This window comes from Misgurnus anguillicaudatus, chromosome 16 (genome assembly GCF_027580225.2).
Source record: "Misgurnus anguillicaudatus chromosome 16, ASM2758022v2, whole genome shotgun sequence".
Lineage (NCBI taxonomy): Eukaryota > Metazoa > Chordata > Actinopteri > Cypriniformes > Cobitidae > Misgurnus > Misgurnus anguillicaudatus.
This window is the reverse complement of record NC_073352.2, coordinates 31,887,401-31,906,168: the sequence shown is the minus strand read 5'-3', so window position 1 is coordinate 31,906,168 and position 18,768 is coordinate 31,887,401. Positions and strand designations below refer to the sequence as shown.

General features: G+C 37.4%; 1 protein-coding gene across 1 annotated transcript in view; it reads left to right on the top strand.

Moving 5' to 3' along the window:
• Window positions 1-18,768, top strand: part of cplx1 (complexin 1) — a 61,832-nt gene that overhangs the window by 29,139 nt on the left and 13,925 nt on the right. Inside the window, exon 3 of the mRNA XM_055177658.2 lies at window positions 17,925-18,100. Coding sequence (XP_055033633.1) covers window positions 17,925-18,100 — 176 coding nt within the window. The remainder of the gene's footprint in view (window positions 1-17,924; window positions 18,101-18,768) is intronic.

Below are 18,768 nucleotides of genomic sequence, written 5' to 3'. Positions count from 1 at the left end.
AGGGTTTCGATATTTTTCCTATTTAAAACTTGACTCTTCTGTAGTTACATTGTGTACTAAGACCGACAGAAAATTAAAAGTTGTGATTTTCTAGGCAGATATTTGCTTACTTTGCTGCTGTAACATGGCTGCTAGAAGCGCAATGATATTACGCAGCAGCCGAAAATAGTCCCCTTAGTAACTTTCAATGGCAGGGGACTAATATCACTACGCCTGCTGCAGCCATGTTAAGTCCTTGATTATTACGTCAGAATAAAAGTATAGTTCCTAACCATATCTGCCTAGAAAATAACAACTTTTAATTTTCTGTCTGTCTTAAAGGTGCAGTGTGCAATTTTTAAAAGGATCTCGTGACAGAAATGCAAAAAAATATACAAAACTACATTATCAGGGGTGTATAAAGACCTTTCATAATGAACGGTTATGTGTTTATTAACTTAGAACGAAACCTTTTTATCTACATACACTGAGGGTCCCCTTACATGGAAGTCGCCATTTTGTGCCACCATTTTCTACACATTTTTTTTACTAAGTTGTCTCCGACATGACATGTTTGTCTGGTGGCGGCTACCGTAGCTTTTCTGTGTTTCAAAATCAAGGGGTGAGCAGTGGATTAAGCCGTTGGTTGCAATTCGCAACCTCACCACTAGATGGCGCTAAAATTTACACACTGCACCTTTAATACACAATGAAATTACAGTAGAGTCAAGTTTTGAATAGGAAAAATATTGAAACTCTTTGGTTATTTTTTGGCGCGATGCTAGTGGTCTGGTCAGATTCAGTGGATTGTGCTGAGCTATGCTAAAAGTGGTAGCGCCAGGCCTGGAGGTCGGCTGAATGAATTCAAAACAGTAAAAATCAAATGTTCAACTTTAGGGGAGCTGGAAAATGAGTATATATATATTTTTTAAATGGAGTGTCTCTTTAATGCATTTGGGACAATTTACAGAGTGTGTCATTAAAAAATAGGGATGAATGTTGTGATAACGCATAAAGGTCCTCTCATATATGTGGTTTGCTGAATAAGAGGTCCAGTTAGGCTGGTTTGGTGCTTGTAAAGCTGGTGGACCACCATGGTCTTTCTGGTACAAAAATTCAAAATATGTACCCCAGCTGTTCCCAGGGCAGGTACCCTTTGGACCTAAAGTACTGTACCTCAGAGGTACATATTAGTACCAAACATATACAATACTGTACATATCTGTACCTAATGGTACTTTTTAAAGACTACTGCCCCAGTTACAGCTGGGGTACATATTTTGACCAGTTTTCCTGACAGTGTATAGCTGGTTGACTTTCTATATGAAGACTTGAATAACCATCCAAGTTGGGCTTTCACAGGTCAAACAGAAATACACAACATCACGCTTATGATGTAAAATAAATCTATACCGGCAAATGGCCAACTGACGTGACCTGCATGGAGTACGGTTGTCCTTGACCTTGGTATATTGGCTTCAGGTTGCCTCGCCAAATTGATTTTTAAAAGCCGCGAGGAGAAAAAAATGAGAGTTAGACAGATAGGACGCTGCTTAACCAACACCATGGATTTAAATAATGTATTCTGATGAGAGACTCACTCGAGAGATCTCGAGTGTCGCTCTGACCCGGACTTGGCTTTCTCGTAAGCATCATGCTGGGAATGGGATTGTCCTCGAATGAGTTTTCATAGATCACACGATTAACTGAAGGCAAACAAATTCTGTCACACACTGGCAGACGGTAGGCGAAAAGTAGGCTACATTTGAATAATGATATTAGATATATTAAGAATCAAAATAGCTGTGAGATCGATGGGTGAGCGATGCAGTAATTTACACAGAATATAAAAAAGCATATTTAGGTGGCTAATACTGTTTATAATGGCAGAATACAAGGTGTGGTTGCTCTTTCATTGCTCTGGAGAGTTATGTTTTAATATTTTTTAATTTTTTTCTGTCAAAGCTTAATATGCAGCAAATATTAATTTTTAAAAATATTAAATATTGCTTTGTTTCATTCTTTATTCAAGTCCCCATGAAATCAAAATTAAATTAATTAGCTTTTAGTATGAATATGTGCGCCTAAGGATATGTACAGTACTGTATAAACTAGTGTGCTCCAACGCATTGACAACATTTGCATTTAGAAGATGTAAGCTTTCAAAACTTATGGGCCTTTCAGACGGGATGCGGCAGTCGTGTCTAGTTTATTTTCAACAGGAGACTTGCGGAAAGCAGCAGGCGGTTTCATAAGCAGTCCGCACACGGTGATTGTGCACCCAAAATCTTGCGTCTCTTCACAGCTTTCACCACTGAAGATAAAAATATTGAATGTATTTGTAAGCACCAATCACGTAGGCTTTAACCAATTAAAAAAATACAGTAATTAAAATTAAACAATGATTGACAAAATGACACAAACACAGATTTTTCGTTGTATTTTATGTAGTTTTTAGTACATATAAATGTGACCTTTCTAACTGTAACCATGGCAACGGCAGCATCGCATGTACCGCACAAAACGCGTCCACTACACAAAAAAGCGACAGCCGCATTGCAATTCCACCGCTTGCCGCATACCGGGTAAAACTTTCACTAAGGAGCAAATTTAACACAGTTGGAGTCAAATTTTCTTAAGCTTGCCATTAAATCTCTAAGAGGCACAATTAAGATATTAAAAAGATTTGTGGCTTTTATTTCTTACAACATCTTGAGCTGAGAAGTAGATTTACTGCTTTAATATTAGTGTGATGGTATAAGCTTTTATAAGAGCATTGGGGATTTGTCCTAATGACCAATCATTGAGTTGGACCTTCTCTGTGACCTTTAAGGAACTTTAAGACTGACCTTATACAACCTGTTCTGACATTTACCAGGCCTGGAGACTAATGAGCCATCAATCATGCTGACTGAACACTTACTTTATAAAGACACAATATTACAAGCAGAGCTCATTCTTAATATTGGAGATGGGGTGTCATGCCCCCCTGTTGCCATGGAGACAACATTGTTTGTTCTTAAGTGTGTGATACAAAAATGAATGATTTTTATTGCTGTTATTCTCAATGGAATGTAGTCATGACTAAACTAATAATGAAATGCTCTTTTGAAACGTTGGATTCTTGCATTATACTTTCCACAGTCTATTGTACTGCACCTGTGTATCTATTGTACTGTATCTTTGCATATGCATCAGTGCCACCTTAAACTTTACTGTTGCCATGACGATCAGTGCACGTCGTCTTTTCGTTTCTCACCTGTGTATGAAAATTAAAAATAGAGAAAAATCATAAATATGCATAAATTAGAACCACAGGTGAACACATACAAGTATATGATATTCGGACATATTCATGAGCCCTGTAACAACAAAAGTAAATAGAAAGATTGGTTCATGAAATTGGCAAATTTGGTGAGTACCGATCGAGTCATTTAATAACGTTATTCACCGATATCGATCTGCGGCCGATCGATCAGAGCATCCCTAGAATTAAGTTAATTCATTGATTGACACAAAGTCAATCAAATGTGTTCAGTCAACTTATTAGGTTTTCTCTGCAGACTCTTAATGGGTTGTGCCTCAAAACTAAACATTTTTGAGTGTGGGATTAAACAGATTTGACACTGAAGTATTTGATGAACATTTTGGAGATCTTTTTTTATTTCATCATCTTATTTTTGACAAAGGTGGCATATGTCGGCTTTTGCATCTGAACTGTCTTCAAGACACTTAAAATATGTGACAATGAAATTATTTAACAGTTATGGGGCCATTTTAAAGCTTAAAGGCTTTTCTGTTTACCATAAGACTGGATGGTGACCAAGGTGGTCACTATCCACTTCCATAGTAACCACAGGACAAAAAACAACACTCATTAAAATTGGGGGTTGAAACGTACGGAACCCCTAAGGGGACATGGAGAAAAAATTAAATAAAGTATAGTTTCGTGTGTACAGCTTTTGGGTGAACTATCCTTTAAGTCCCATTTATCATAATGGCCCATCATATAGTTTTCATTTCCTAAGGAATTTTACAATGAACATCAGAGAGAAGTTGTTACTTAGTGTAAATGAAACAACAAAGTCTACAGTGTGCTTCCTTGGGCAGCTCTAGGACACTTAAAAATGTCAAAAAAAAAAAAAAACATTTAAAGGATAGTTCACCAAAAAATGAAAATTTTGTCATTATTTACTCACCCTCATGTTGTTACAAACCTGTATACATTTCTTTGTTCAGCTGAACACAAAGGAAAATATTTTGAGCAATTATCGACTCCCACAGTAGTATTTTTTCCTACTGTGGAAGTCAATGGTGCTTCTGTTTCCTTCTTTATAACAAATATCTTCCTTTGTGTTCAGCAAAACAAATACATTTATACAGGTAACAAAAACATGATGAGAGAATTTTCATTTTGGGTGAACTATCCCATAAAGCTCTTCTAAAATATATCATCTTGTTAGATATAGTAGCTCACCAGGTAAAGGTAAAGTTGAAGTGTGATGAACAGGTATGTGTTAATTTAAAAGTGTGAACGTATTTTCACAGTGTGTCAGGTTATCACACAAAAGATAAATACACACACACGTACTGTAGGCTCACACAATGAGTCACTTTCAGGGCACAGCACAAAAAAATTGTTGTTTTGATAGTTCCAGTTTTGGCTTTGCAGTTTTTTGAAAAGATGGCTTGTTAAAGCGATACCATTGGCAGAAATAGGAAGTGTGAAAGTAAAGTTTACTTCAACCCTTCAGACTTAACAGGATTAATACTAATTAGTCGGTCTAAAGGAAAGTCTTAATTGTGCAAGACAAGACAATTATGAGACCAAACAATGCAAACGTAAAGCGTGTAATTTGTTAGGGAGTTTAAATCCCGGTTAGCTGAATGCTAATGCGTAAATATGTTCCAATAGGTGTTAATAACAGACTCGGTCTCAATGACCCTGCCAGCGAAGTCTTTTTAATTGGGTGCCGAATGCACAATTAAGGGCATGTGTAGCTGCACCTGATATGCAAATCAAAACAGCCTTATCTCATTACTGTTCATTTACATGGGTTTCTCAAAATTATAAGTTAGACGCTTTAATTAGTTTTAGTATTTGTTACAAAGTATAAATTTTTATCAGCATCCGTGTTGCGTGGGTTCGAAGAATTTTCTTTTTTTATCAGCTATACAGGAGCACATATATACTAAAGTCAAAAGCTAATTCAAGAGCACAGCTTGACTGTGAAAAAAATATATGAAAATGTTCAAGGTCACAAATCATGGCAACATAAAAGGAACGGCGTAATTAAACAGCTCTACATGCATTTGGTGTATCCAAGGCAACATTATATCCTTTGTATTTAAGTAAACATGAATGTGGGCGTTTTCTTATAATTTATTTTTTGAAAGTGAAAATCTTTCTTTAACATTTGCAAAGTCTGAAGGTTCAAAGGAGCATGAATGCTTTTAGGTGATAAATTTACATCTAAACATCAAAGCGTGAGCTCTATTTTTACAACTCCTCGCGAGAGAAACGAATATAAAGTCTTTTGTTGTGACTTTCGAGACCTTCAGACTCCAGTATGTTAATTTGACTTCTTCATCTCGCTCATCTTCCATCCTCTATCTGAACAGAGAAGCATATCAGATCTGTGACTATTTTTAACCCTATGACTCTAAAATAAGTTACTCCAGCTTTGAAATATTCCCTGGTGCGTTATACCACGTAGAATGTGTCATTGAGCTTCTTGGTAATTGGTATGCAAGGTTACTACGCAAAATTTTATTACACAGCTCAGCACAGTCCCTCGAACGTATCTTTAAGTTAGAATAACATAAGCTCCAGTGATCAGAACTTCATTACAGAGACAAAGTACCATCTCTGAGCGCTTCATCTGAAGATGAAATATCTCGCGGAAGTCGATCCCCAAAAGCCATTCTATCGCCACTTCTCTCCTTCTCATTTCCTCCACCGAAGTTTTTCCATGGCACAACTACAGGAATGTTAAGGGCAATCAGTGGACCACCATGACAGCACTTTGAATTTAGTTAAAAAGTACAGATTGCGTGCAGTGGATTAAGTCTGTTTCAACCTGTATCAGAGGCCCCATTGACTTTTATAGTATCCTTTTTTAAAATGTCTTTGCTTTTCCAAACTTATAATTGGAGAAAACAGGGATCAGGCTACAATTCTGATTTTGAAGCCCAAAAAAGTGCATTCATCCTTAACAGAAGTAATCCACACGGCTCCGAGGGGTTAATAAAGGTTTTCTGCAGGTAATCGATGCAATTTTGTAAAACAAACATCCATATTTTATATTGTATCAACTATAATAACTAGCTTCCGTTAACGACCCCTTGCTGTGATTACCCGCAAAAGACCTTTATTAACCCATTGGAGTTGTGTGGATTACTTATGTGAAGGATTAATTAACTTTGCTGTTTAAATTGTTCCCTGATCCCTGTTTTCTACCATTATAAAGCTTGGAAGAGCAAGAACATTTACTAAAATAACTCCAAATGTGCTCATTTGAAAGATTATGGACATGTGTACATTGGCGGCTGGTGCTAAAAAAAATTTGGGGGGGGCGCATACAAACTTGAAATTAAACTTTTACTGTAGTAATGCAGGTCTGTAAACAGCCGTTTATCAGGTGATGAACATCATTACGGCGTAGCTAAAATGCTGAAAATGTTACTGTTGAAGTCAACTAAATCATGAAATAAATTAACTATGAATGTGTAAATCTGAACATAATGAACTAATCATGGTAATCATTCACACACACACAAACACACCAGAGTTTGCGTTAGACTATTTCATCAGGTCAAAGACATAAAAAACTATTCTAATTCGCTTACAACGTAAGTGGGAGGGTTTGGGGCGCACAGTCCTGCGCCCCAGGGAGGATCCTAAATCAGCCAATTAGAGCTCAGCCTCAGGTCACATGTTTTTACCCTTTTTACTGACCTACATAGACACTCATTGGGGTGCACCCCAGACACACACACCAAACTCAGTGTGATTTTTTTAAATAAATGATAACATGACTAACAGTGAAATAGTATAACTAAGCGATTTTATTTTGGGGGGCGGTGCCTAAAAAATTTTCATGTCAAAAATTGAAATCCAACTTTGATGGTCCTAATCTCATAATTAGATTATAAAACTGTAGCCTGGATTTCACAGACAGGGTCACGGATTCTGGTGTGTTTGCTTAAACTCACAAAATAAGTTTGGAGTAGACAATAGCAAAAATTTAACAATGTCAACAGCAAATACAGCAGGATTGTTTACATTGTCTACATCATGCGGTGTTAAGATTTGTAGAGACTTTTTAGAGGAATCAACCGTTAAATAGCTTCTCTTTGCATATTAAGCTGATAAAGGGGAGGTATTTTAAAAAACACATAACCTTTAAATATCAGCAATTTTAATAGAGTGGAAAAGCATCTTGTGTGACATTTCTTGTTTTTTTCAAAATAACTAAACAAAAACATTTCGCTTCGCTTTAGAATCTCAAAAGATTGTTTTCAGTTCGGTGAATGACACAAGTCACGATGGGCAGTGGGCTGCAAAACTCCTGCATGAAGCAGATAGATGGTGGTCTTTAAGGTAAAATGTCCCAGACCAGTGATGGATCAGCCCAGACAGACGCAATCAGTCCCATATGCCAGCTCTTGGTGTGGTGTTTCAGGAAGATAATGGTGGAGAATGGGTGATAAAAGCCTTTCGTGATAGAACTCCTGACACCTTCTACTACCTACACTTGGGAGATTTAGGAGATATACCACCCCCAACCTCTTCTCATTAGAGCACAGTAGGCTTGCCATATCCTTCATTTTTGGCTCACGGCTTTTGTACACATTTTATTTCTTTTTTTTTGACCTTGACTGAAAGACACTAATATATCATCCTGATGAAGCCTACTGTTCACTGCTCTTATGATTAATCAATACTGTATACCGTAAATAAGAGAAACTGTCCAACACAAGTACGTGCTTACAAGAATACATATGAACTTGAACGGTCAAAGAATATATTTGTTTGATAATGGGATTTGATTCTTTCTGTAATTTGAAATATTTAAAAAAATTATCACGTATCTTTCAATTATCTTTCTACCGAGCCCCTAAGGTGATATTGGAGTAAAAAAAATCTAAAGTTTCGTTTCATGTACTCACGTTGAACTTTTGCGTACTCACGAGAAACATTCGTGTGCGCACGTGAAACTTTCGCTTTCACATGCGCCCGCGATAGTTTCACGTGCGCACGCGAAACCAAACCTTATTTAATTTTCGCCCCATGTCCCCTTAGGGGCTCCGTATTTTTCAGTTTCAAAACAATCACATATTTTAATGAAGCAATGGACCGCAGACAACTCCGGTCTGGATGGGCACCAGAGCCCTCATTTATAAAGCGTGCGCACAGATTTGATCATAAAGTGTTGCTTATGGAAAAATCCACGACAAAGTCCATATTTATAAAAACTTTCATTGACGTGGAAAAGTGCTTAGCGCCAGACTGCTTAGCGGTCTGAGCAGACGTATGCACTTTTGCTTGTCATAGGTGAAATTTAAGCCATTCTTGCTGCTCGAAAAGGATTCAAACATTGACAGGTGCTCTTTTATATGTCAATGGAATTAATTAGGCATCGTTTAAATGCAGAGATTTGAAGAAATTAATTAGCTGCGCCTGCGCACAATTTTAAGATCATTTGCAATTTATTTCACATCTATACCCGCATTTTCTGTGCGCATGTTTGTTTTATGAATCACACATACACACTTTTTGTAAGATCAAATTTAGAACATTTTCTACGCAGCATTTTATAAATGAGGCCCCAGATCAGCACCAAAGCTGTTGACCTCGGCACGGCCCTACTGAAATATCCAGCTAAAACCAGCATAAGCTGGTAGCTGGTTTTAGCTGGTTTTAGCTGGTTTTAGCTGGTTTAAGGTGATTTATGCTGGTCCTCCCAGCCTGACAAAGCTGGTCATGCTGGTGGGCCAGCTGGTATTCCAGCATGACCAGCTAAGTCCAGCTAGACCAGCTTAAAATGTGACCAAAACACACCTAGACCAGCTTGCTACACCAGCAAAACCAGCTTCCTACACCAGCAAAACCAGCTAAAACCAAGCTGGGGACCAGCTAAAACCAGCTCACCAGCTTATATATGCTGGTCTTAGCTGGATTTTTCAGTAGGGGGATCCGGCCTGGGGTTGTCTGTGACTGGATCATAAGGTGTAGTGTGAGTCCAAACCAGCGGGGGAGTGGGGACAATTGCATTAGGGTACGGTTCGGTCCCGATAAGTGTAAGAGCGCGCTTATAATATATTTTACCGGACCGAACCGTAACCAACCCCATAAGCAAGCATAGGTTGATTCTCCACTGAAAACTCTTAACTTTCTGACTCTTTTGGGCTCTTGAAGCATCCCACTGTGTGTGGTAACAAGGGTGTGAGGTGGGACCATGAAGGTGAAGCCATAACAAAAGTCTTATCAAATAAATCAAAATTACACTATGATTGATAACCGTATGGTTTCCATATTCTTTATGCTGTATGTGAGTGTTTGTTTGTGAAATGTAATCTCATTTCTTCTGTTGGTGGAGGTTAATGTCTCATGGGTCGGGGGGGGTGGGCTGGCAGGTGCAAGGTAAAAACAGATGGAGCAAAAAGGAACACAGAGTCCTTGAGCTTTTTGCATGTGCATGGGCACCACAGGGGACTCGTTCACCCTTCTCAAAGTCCTTCAGTGTGTATGACCTCCACATTCTCAGATCTTTACAACTTTAAGTGTAACATATAACCAACTTTACTTTGAATTTTACTAAGGTTAAAGCAGCATTTTTGTAGCTTTAATGGTAAAGCCTGGCTCTGCCAATATCAACATCATCTGTTCAATCCCTAGGAAACATTTAAACCGTTAAACTTTGCATGCACTATGAATTTAAACAAAAGCATTTAGCCTTCACCATCGTCTACAGCCACATCACAGCTACAGTATGATGATATTCAGTGTTGGAGAAAGTTACTTTTAAAAGTAATGCATTACAATATTAAGTTACTTTCCAAAAAAGTAACTTATTGCGTTTTCATGGAAAGTAATGCTTCTGTTACTTTTAAGTTACTTTTGCGTTAATATTTCTTACTTGGCTGAGGCTTGATCTAGTTCAGAACTTGCACATGTTTTTATGACTGAGAAGTTCTGCATTCAGAAATTGCACATATCCATCGCAACAATATGAATCTATGTTTCGTACTAAAAAAAAATCCCGCTCAGGCGCGCACACGTGTAGTGCGTAATTCTGTGTGACTACGCTCAGTTTAATTCAGTTGTGTTAGTTAAACCGAAAAGTAACTGGCATTGCTTTTTTTTAAAAGTAACTAAAATATTAATGTTTACGTTTATAAAGTAATGCGTTACTTTACTCGTTACTTCAGAAAAGTAATATTATTACTTAATGCACGTTACTTGTAATGCGTTACCCCCAACACTGATGATATTCAGTACAACAGCATGAAGTAAAATAATTTTGGTCTTTCTCTATATTTCCATTTTTCTGTGCAAAACATTATTTAAACGATTTTGTCATCTATTCCAGATAAATCTGCCCCCAAACTGACTTAAAACTGTATTTGATCAGTTCACATGCCAGTCAGACCATTCAAGTCCATTCTTGATGCATCATGTTTTCATTTTTGTCCAAAATGTTTTCTGTGAAGATGCTTTGCATGCACATTGTGATAAGTGCTAGACATAAAAATAAATTGAACTGTCTCTTAAGGGCACGGCTCTTGACTAGATTATGATGGACCAAAGTTTTTGCTGTTTACTCAAAGATCCGGCTATGTGAGCATATTAAGAGGTCTACTTTAGGGACTCCGGTGTGGTCTGCACGAGTGGCTGAACAGTAGCTATCGCTTCACAGCACTGAGTTTTCAGAGCACTGCTGTCTCACACGGCGGCACAACGACTTTGTCACGATCAGATGAGCTAATTAGCCTCAGGAGCGCAGATTAACAGTGCATGCTGCAGAGAAACCGAGACGAGAGCCGCTGCCATGCAAGCGAAAACAGCTCTAATTAAAAACAGACAATGACAAACACTAGAGTTCAAATGGGAGAGCGAAGCAACAGTGTTTGCTTGTGATCATACAAAACTTTGTTTGGAGAGAAAGCAAAAAAAATTGGTTTAAATTAATTGGACTGCAAGAGGAGTTAATGCAGTTGTACACCTTTGAAAGAGTTTTCCTTTCAGTCATTTTCTTTGGTTAGGCCAAACTCTTGCTTTTCTATCATAAATCTGTACCCAAAACAAAAATTTTCTTTATGTAAAATCTTTAACTACATGTTTCCTATCCAAGCAGGGTGGCACAGTGGGTAGCACTGTAGGTCCTTGGTTTGAGCCCCGGATAGGTCACATGGCCTTCGGTTTCCAAAACATGCAGGTTCACGAAAATATATTTTACAAGTTAGCTAATTCATATGAATTCATACAAAGTTAATTGTATGTTTATCGTAAAAAAATAACAAAATCCCACCCCTAACCCCAACATTACGGGGCAAAGGTAAATCGTACAAAAATGTACGAATGTGGTCATACGAAGTAGCCACCTCATAAAATATGTTCAAATTGCCATGAGATATATCCACTAAACCCACTAAAGCCAAAGGCATACTAGGGCCAGGCCTGTATGCGTGCCGTATGCGTATGCGCACTGTACGCATATGCTCGCCATCCGTATGACGTCATTTTCATACAGTACGCGAACAGTACGCGTAGAACAGCGCATGCACGTGAAAAAATTGAGACGGGACACTCCACTACAAACAATAACACAAAGGCAATAGACAGCGTTTGCACACACACCATCGTCTTTTCTTCTTTTATTTTCACTTCTTTCAAGAACAGAAAGCTGTGGAGCATTTCGTCACCATAACGTTTGATTCCTGGTCTTTGTTTTCTTGTTGGTTGGTCTAAACTTTCTTTGCAATGGTGGATCCGCCACTTTTATTCATCTATCCTACCTAATTCGTATAAATCCATACTAAGTTAATCGCGCAAAAACGTACAATTCTCATGAAAAAACAACAATGAAACCCAACCCCTAACCCCGCCCCTAACCTCAACTTCACAGGGGTCAAGGCAAATCGTACAAAAATCTCCAAATGTGGTCATATGATACAAATTAATACAAATTTGCCAACTGGTAAAATATGTACGAATTCTCATGAGATAGCGTTAAAATAACTTATGGTACATCATATCAAAAATATTGTAGCCAAAGTCTTTGTGTGACCCACCTTATCCCACTGTGTGACCCACAAGTGGGTCCTGACCCAAAGTTTGAAAATTGTACAATGAAGTCTAATCCTACATTTTGTTAAGAATCCTTTTGCAAAAATACGTTGCACTATGTACTTACTAAAATGTAAAAACTGCTGAATTTCTTTGGTTAGTCACATACTGTATGAGTCAAAAAAGGTAATTTTGCTCATACTTGATTCATATTTGATTCATACTTGGTATAAATGCAGACGCCATGTGAGATGTTTCAACTGTGCAAAATATATTTCCAGCACTATTTGTATCTGTCAGGCGTTCCTCTAGCCAAATATATTCTTGGAGAACACACACCAGCTATTCTCATTTCAAATCTAAAGTTTGCTAAAGTTTTCAGTGCAGGGATGTTCTCTCTGCTCCAAACGGCTGGTAATTCAGAACGACAGCTTGCTACAAAAACTCTCAGTTTCAGCAAGATTTCGGTCATGTCAGCTAATCTTTTCAAGGGATGCCTCAGTGGGTACTTCTCAATTGTGATCCTCACAGACTAATCCACAAGTCAACATTCAGAAATCTATAAAAATGTTATATTCTTCTATATTGCAGAACCTTCCTTGTTTAAACCAGACTATCTTAAATTGACTCGTATTCACCTATTAAATGTTGAAACTGTTACAATCACTCAGTATACAGCAAAATCCAAAGTCAACATAAAATGTAATTTGCAACTTTTTTTACATATTAAAGGTGCAGTTTGTAATTTTTAGAAGGATCTCTTGACAGAAATGCAAAATAATATACAAAACTATATTATCAGGGGTTTACAAAGACCTTTCATAATGAACCGTTATGTGTTAATTACCTTAGAACGAGACCTTTTTATCTAAAGAGGGTCCCCTTACATGGAAGTTGCCATTTTTCTACAGAAGCCCTTAATGGACAATTTTCTTGTTGTCTCTGACGATGACATGTTTGTCCTGTGGCAGCTACTGTAGCTTCTCTATGTGTTTCAAAAGCAAGGAGTGAGCAGTGGACTACGCCATTGGTTGCAATTTGCAACCTCACCACTGGATGCTGCTAAAATTTACACACTGCACCTTTAAATGTGAACCCAACAAAACAATTATGTTTTGTTTAAAAGACGTCTAATGCTGCGTTCACACCAGCCGCGGTAGAGTGTGAGTGATTTCAATGTTAATTTTGACGCCTCAAACGCAACTGGTGTGAACCCACGGTAATAGTCGTTCAAACAAAGCCCATACGTCTAGGCTAAAACAAAGCAAAATTTAGGCTGTCAGTGAAAATTTAATAGATGTCTAACCATGGCCCAAAAATAAATAAAATAAAATCTGAACCAAGCATCACTGTTGTAATCACTTTCCTTAAAGGAATAGTCTACTCATTTTCAATATCAAAATATGCCACCACCCCAACCAAGAATTGTTGATACATCCCTCTATCATCTGTGTGCGCGCACGCAAGCGCCGGAGCGCGCCGCGACGCTTCGATAGCATTTAGCTTAGCCCCATTCATTCAATGGCGTAATAGCACTTTTGGGAGTACTTCGACTCGCCTGAAAAGTCCGCTCCCCTTCTCACTCTCATAATGGGAGAGGGAGGGTGTTACTGCGCCAAGTCGAAGTACTCCCAAAAGTGCTACCACGCCACAAAATACAGTTCCCCCTTCAAATCCGCCCAGAAAAGCGCTACGTTTTATTTTGTACCACCAAACTTGCTCGTAGAACTACTCGTCTTAAATAGGAAAACGTTGATGTGTTTGGTCACTTCTAACTTTATCTCTAAATGGTACCATTGAATGAATGGGGCTAAGCTAAATGCTATCGAATTGTCGCAGCGCGCTCCAGCGCTTATGTGCACGCACACAGATGATAGAGGGATGTATCAACAATTCTTAGTTAAGGTAATAACATATTTTAATATTGAAAATGAGTAGACTATTCCTTTAAATGACATCTCAAACATCTCAAAATTATTTTTGGAAAAACATGATAACCAAATTCGAGTTTACTTTGGCTAGAAGTAGGTTACTCATAGCAGGACTATATCTGGTCTGTAGGTATCCTAGGCTGTGAAATGACGGCTATTGCTTGCTGGGGAAATATCTATGGTAACTAAAACGTCATATCTTTTACATTTATTTATTTACAGCAGCAGACACTTGGATCCATAGCAACTTAAAATGAGAGAGCATTTAACATTTTGTCAATAAACTAAAATAAAGTGCAGTATACAAAGCCATGTTTACCAGTACTATAGGACCAGAGGTTGTTGCTAATAAAGGTGAACAACATAGACAACATGTACTGTATGGGCTTGGTCACACTAGCAGGAAGGTCAGCCAATAGGGCAATGCGGTACACTGCAAAAAATTATTTTCAAGAAAAGAATTCTTCGTATTTTTGTCTTGTTTTCAGTAAAAATATATAAAATTCTTAAATTAAAATGCTTTTTCTTGATGAGCAAAACGACCCAAGGAAATAAGTCTAGTTTTTAGACCAAAAATATTAAATTAAGTGATTGTGTGCATAAAATATGCAAAAATCTGTCAATAATGGGGTAAGCAAAAAAATCTTTTTCTTAAACACTAAAATCAAGAAAAATTCAAGAAAAATTAGCTTACCCCATTGGCAGATTTTTTTTTTTTTGCTTGTTTTATGCACAAAATCACTTAAATTTGATTTTTTTTTGTCTAAAAACTAGACTTCTTTTCGTCGTTTTGCTCATCAAGAGAAAGCATCTTAATTTAAGACTTTTTAGATATTTTTCCTAAAAACAAGACAAAATGCTAAGATTTTTTTTCTTGAAAATCATTTTTTGCAGTATAGTGTAGTCTTGATACTAGACTACTTGGACTAGAAGCTGCATACTCAGACCGAAAAGGTCTGATTTTCATGATATTGTACAGGCGTACCTGCATGACCGAGCATTGTTGCGATGCTTCTGGATTGTAAAAAAATTGGTGTTCAAAATAACAAACTCAGACTTTAGATATGTATAGTATGACATTATTTTGTTTTTGTAGCTGCTTCCAATAAACACATTAAAAAAGTCGACTGCGAGCAGCAACCATAAAGTTGTGTCGGCCTTAATGGTGCACAATGGGAAGCAGATGGCTATATTCTCACAACCCCTCTCCTGAGGAGAAAACCTGTTTTACGTCCAATGCTCATGCAAATATGATGAGAACAAATATCCAAGGCTTATGAAAAAAATGTGAAATGGTGAAAGTCGATACACATCTCCGCTGTCGGAGAGTCCCAGCCCTCATTAAAATCAATTTCTAGAGGTTGGGAAATGTGATACAGCGGGTCATGCAGGTTGAACGCAGACCTCACGGACTGGTGGGTGTTGATGGCATTGTGCCGCCCTCAACTGCTGATCCGAGAGGAACAAAACTCTTGGACTGAAAACAGAACCCTTCATGCATTTACATGCTGTTCTGTCTCCCAGCACAAACCTACGTGACATGAATGCATATTGCATGAACTTCAATAACTTCTGTACGATGAAGTAACCATACAGTTGCAGACACAAAGGTTAAGGGGGGACAAGTATTGAATTGTTTAAGATGTGTCAAAAACTTTATCAGTTTAATAACTTAGCTACTTTTATTTTGAAGACCATTTAACAATTAACAGTATTTCCACCAGTGGTGGCTCGTGACTGCCCTTCCGAGGGGTGCAAATTCAAAATGTGTTCGGAGTGTCATGTGTGTTGCTTGTGTTTTCAAAATGTGTCTCACGAGTTCACACTTACAAATAAGTTGGATAGATTAAATTAGTAAACGTATTTGGCGTGCTATCCGGGGAGAGGGCTCTGAGGTCGGAAATGGGCCCGAACGCAGAGTACCCCCATAGTACCCCCAGAGTACATACATGTTGTGACGAACTTTGCATCGTGTGCCTTCGAAAAAAGAAGTCACTGTGCGCCACTGATTTCTACAGCATTTATTTATTATGTTAATATTTGTCATAAAGGTCAATTTTTAAATATGGTAAATACGTAAGAATTAGGGATGCACAATATATTGGCCAACATATCGGCCGATAAATGCTTATTTTTAATATTATCGGTTATCGGTCTGATAGCAAAATTAGGCAGATAAATGAAAGCCGATAAATGATGGATTATTTTGGTTTGTTGAACCACTTCACTTGCTCATTCCTGGCCATGTGGCATATTGATTGGTGCTTTTTGTGACATAGCACAAAGATGACACGTGTTGTGGGCTTAAGAAGAGTATGCTAGTCTAGCGCAAAGACAAGATGTCCGCGGCCTGGGAGTTTTTCATTGTGAAAATAATATGAATATTTATCAGCCTATATATATAATGGTTATCGGCCCCTAAATATAAAGAGTTATCGGTTATCGGTATCGGCCAAAATGTCCATATCGATGCATCCCTAGTAAGAATGTTTGTAAGAATGGAACAATATTGAGAAAATCACCTTTAAAATTCTAACCAAACGTATTACTAATGATAAATACATTTTTAAAATATATACATTATATAAAAATTATCTTCTTGGTACACAATCTTTAACTCTTTCTCCGCCATTGAGTTATATTGTCAATTAAGAGAAAATATTTGCATAAAAAAACGTGTACCTGATGAGTTTTTATGTTAATCTGTAATACCGCGATTATCCACTAGATGGCAAACTTACACAATTTATAAAAAAACTGAAGCAAAAAAATTATTTACTAAATTTAAACTCTGTGTATGTTTTGATAATCGTTCTGAATCTGATCTCTAACAATTTTCCTTCACAAAAATGCTATTATTTCAGCTTTTTGCTAAAAAAATATTTTTGAAGAAATATACCCATATTTAGGAGTTTATAAGCAGAGAAAAAATATAGATTTTTTTCCCCATTTTTTTTTTGTTTGTTTGATTGAAAGCAGAGGGTCTGTTCTTTTATTTAATATATTTTTATGTTTATATATTTTTAGAATAATTTTTTTCTGTAAGGCATTTTGTGAAACTTTTGTGAAAATCACAAAAAATGCTGGCGGGCAACTTTAAAAAAAAAATGGCTGTCGGAGAATGAGTTAATTAATATACTAATGATTTTTGGCATAAAAAAAATCTAGAATTTTGACCCATACTGAAAAACTATATTCCTCATTGTTGGTTCATTTTAGCTAATGCATTTAACAAATACAAATGGCTACCTGTCTTCTATTACCTTTTAGCGTACTTGTTATATATTCTGACCTTTATTTTGAGCACCTGCCCTTTGCCTGGGAGTAAATATACCCTAATTAACTACATACAAACATCAAAACATGTTCCATTAATATAGTGAGAGATACATATTCACACATTGGAATGTTAACAAGCGACAAGATTGATGAAAATAAGCTGCTGGTACAATCAGATCTTATTATGTGCTATCAAAACCTCTCATGGCCCTAATGGAGCTCCTTTGTGGTAATGTTCTGACCCATTGTCCTCATCTTGGTGCCTGTCCTACTTCTATCTCACTCACAAAGAGGGCAGTCTCCATTCAGGGTATTAATAAAAGAAACTGGATGACAGACTGATCGACCTTGTGTTAGAGGTCGTCCTTAAAATGGAGTCTTTCTTGTAGTTCGTGGACTCTGTTGAGTGATTTCCTGTTCTCATTTCTTTCTTTCTCTCAAAGGGGCGACCAAAGACATGGGCAAAATGCTGGGGGGCGAGGAGGAAAAGGACCCCGATGCTGAGAGGAAGGAGGAAGAAAGACAGGAAGCCCTCAGGCAACAGGAAGAAGAGAGAAAGGCGAAGTATGCAAAAATGGAAGCAGAGAGAGAATCGATTCGACAGGGCATCAGGGACAAGGTGAACATTGCATGAAATAATCATTCACAATAATGACTCATACAGCCAGAACAAGAGCACATACAGTTTTACATGTAGAATGACACTGGTGCGTACAATTTAACAGTGAAGAACCCTTTTAGACACTTTATTTTTAATCATCAATGATTATTGAAAGCAAATTACTTTTATTAGCATGGACTACTGAATTTCACACTGGCGCATCTTAAAGTGTTTTATATTTTAGATGTTCAATATAAACTTAAAGGGACACTCCACTTTTTTGAAAATATGCTCATTTTCCAGCTCCCTTAGAGTTAAACATTTGATTTTTACCATTTTGGAATCCATTCAGCCGATCTCCGGATCTGGCGCTACCACTTTTAGCATATCTTAGCATAATCTATTGATAATCTATGATATTACGCAGTGCCCGAGTGTCCTGCTATTGAAAATGACCAAAGGGACTATTTTCGGGCGCTGCGTAATATCATTGTGCCTGCTGCACACATTGTACGGCAGCAAAGTCCTTGATTATTACACCAGAATAAGAGTATAGTTCCTAGCCATATCGGCCAAGAAAATCGCAACTTTTTATTTTTGGTTGGTCTTAGTACACGATGTAACTACAGAAGAGTCAAGTTTTAAATAGGAAAAATATCTCTTTGGTTATTTTTTGCGTAATGCTA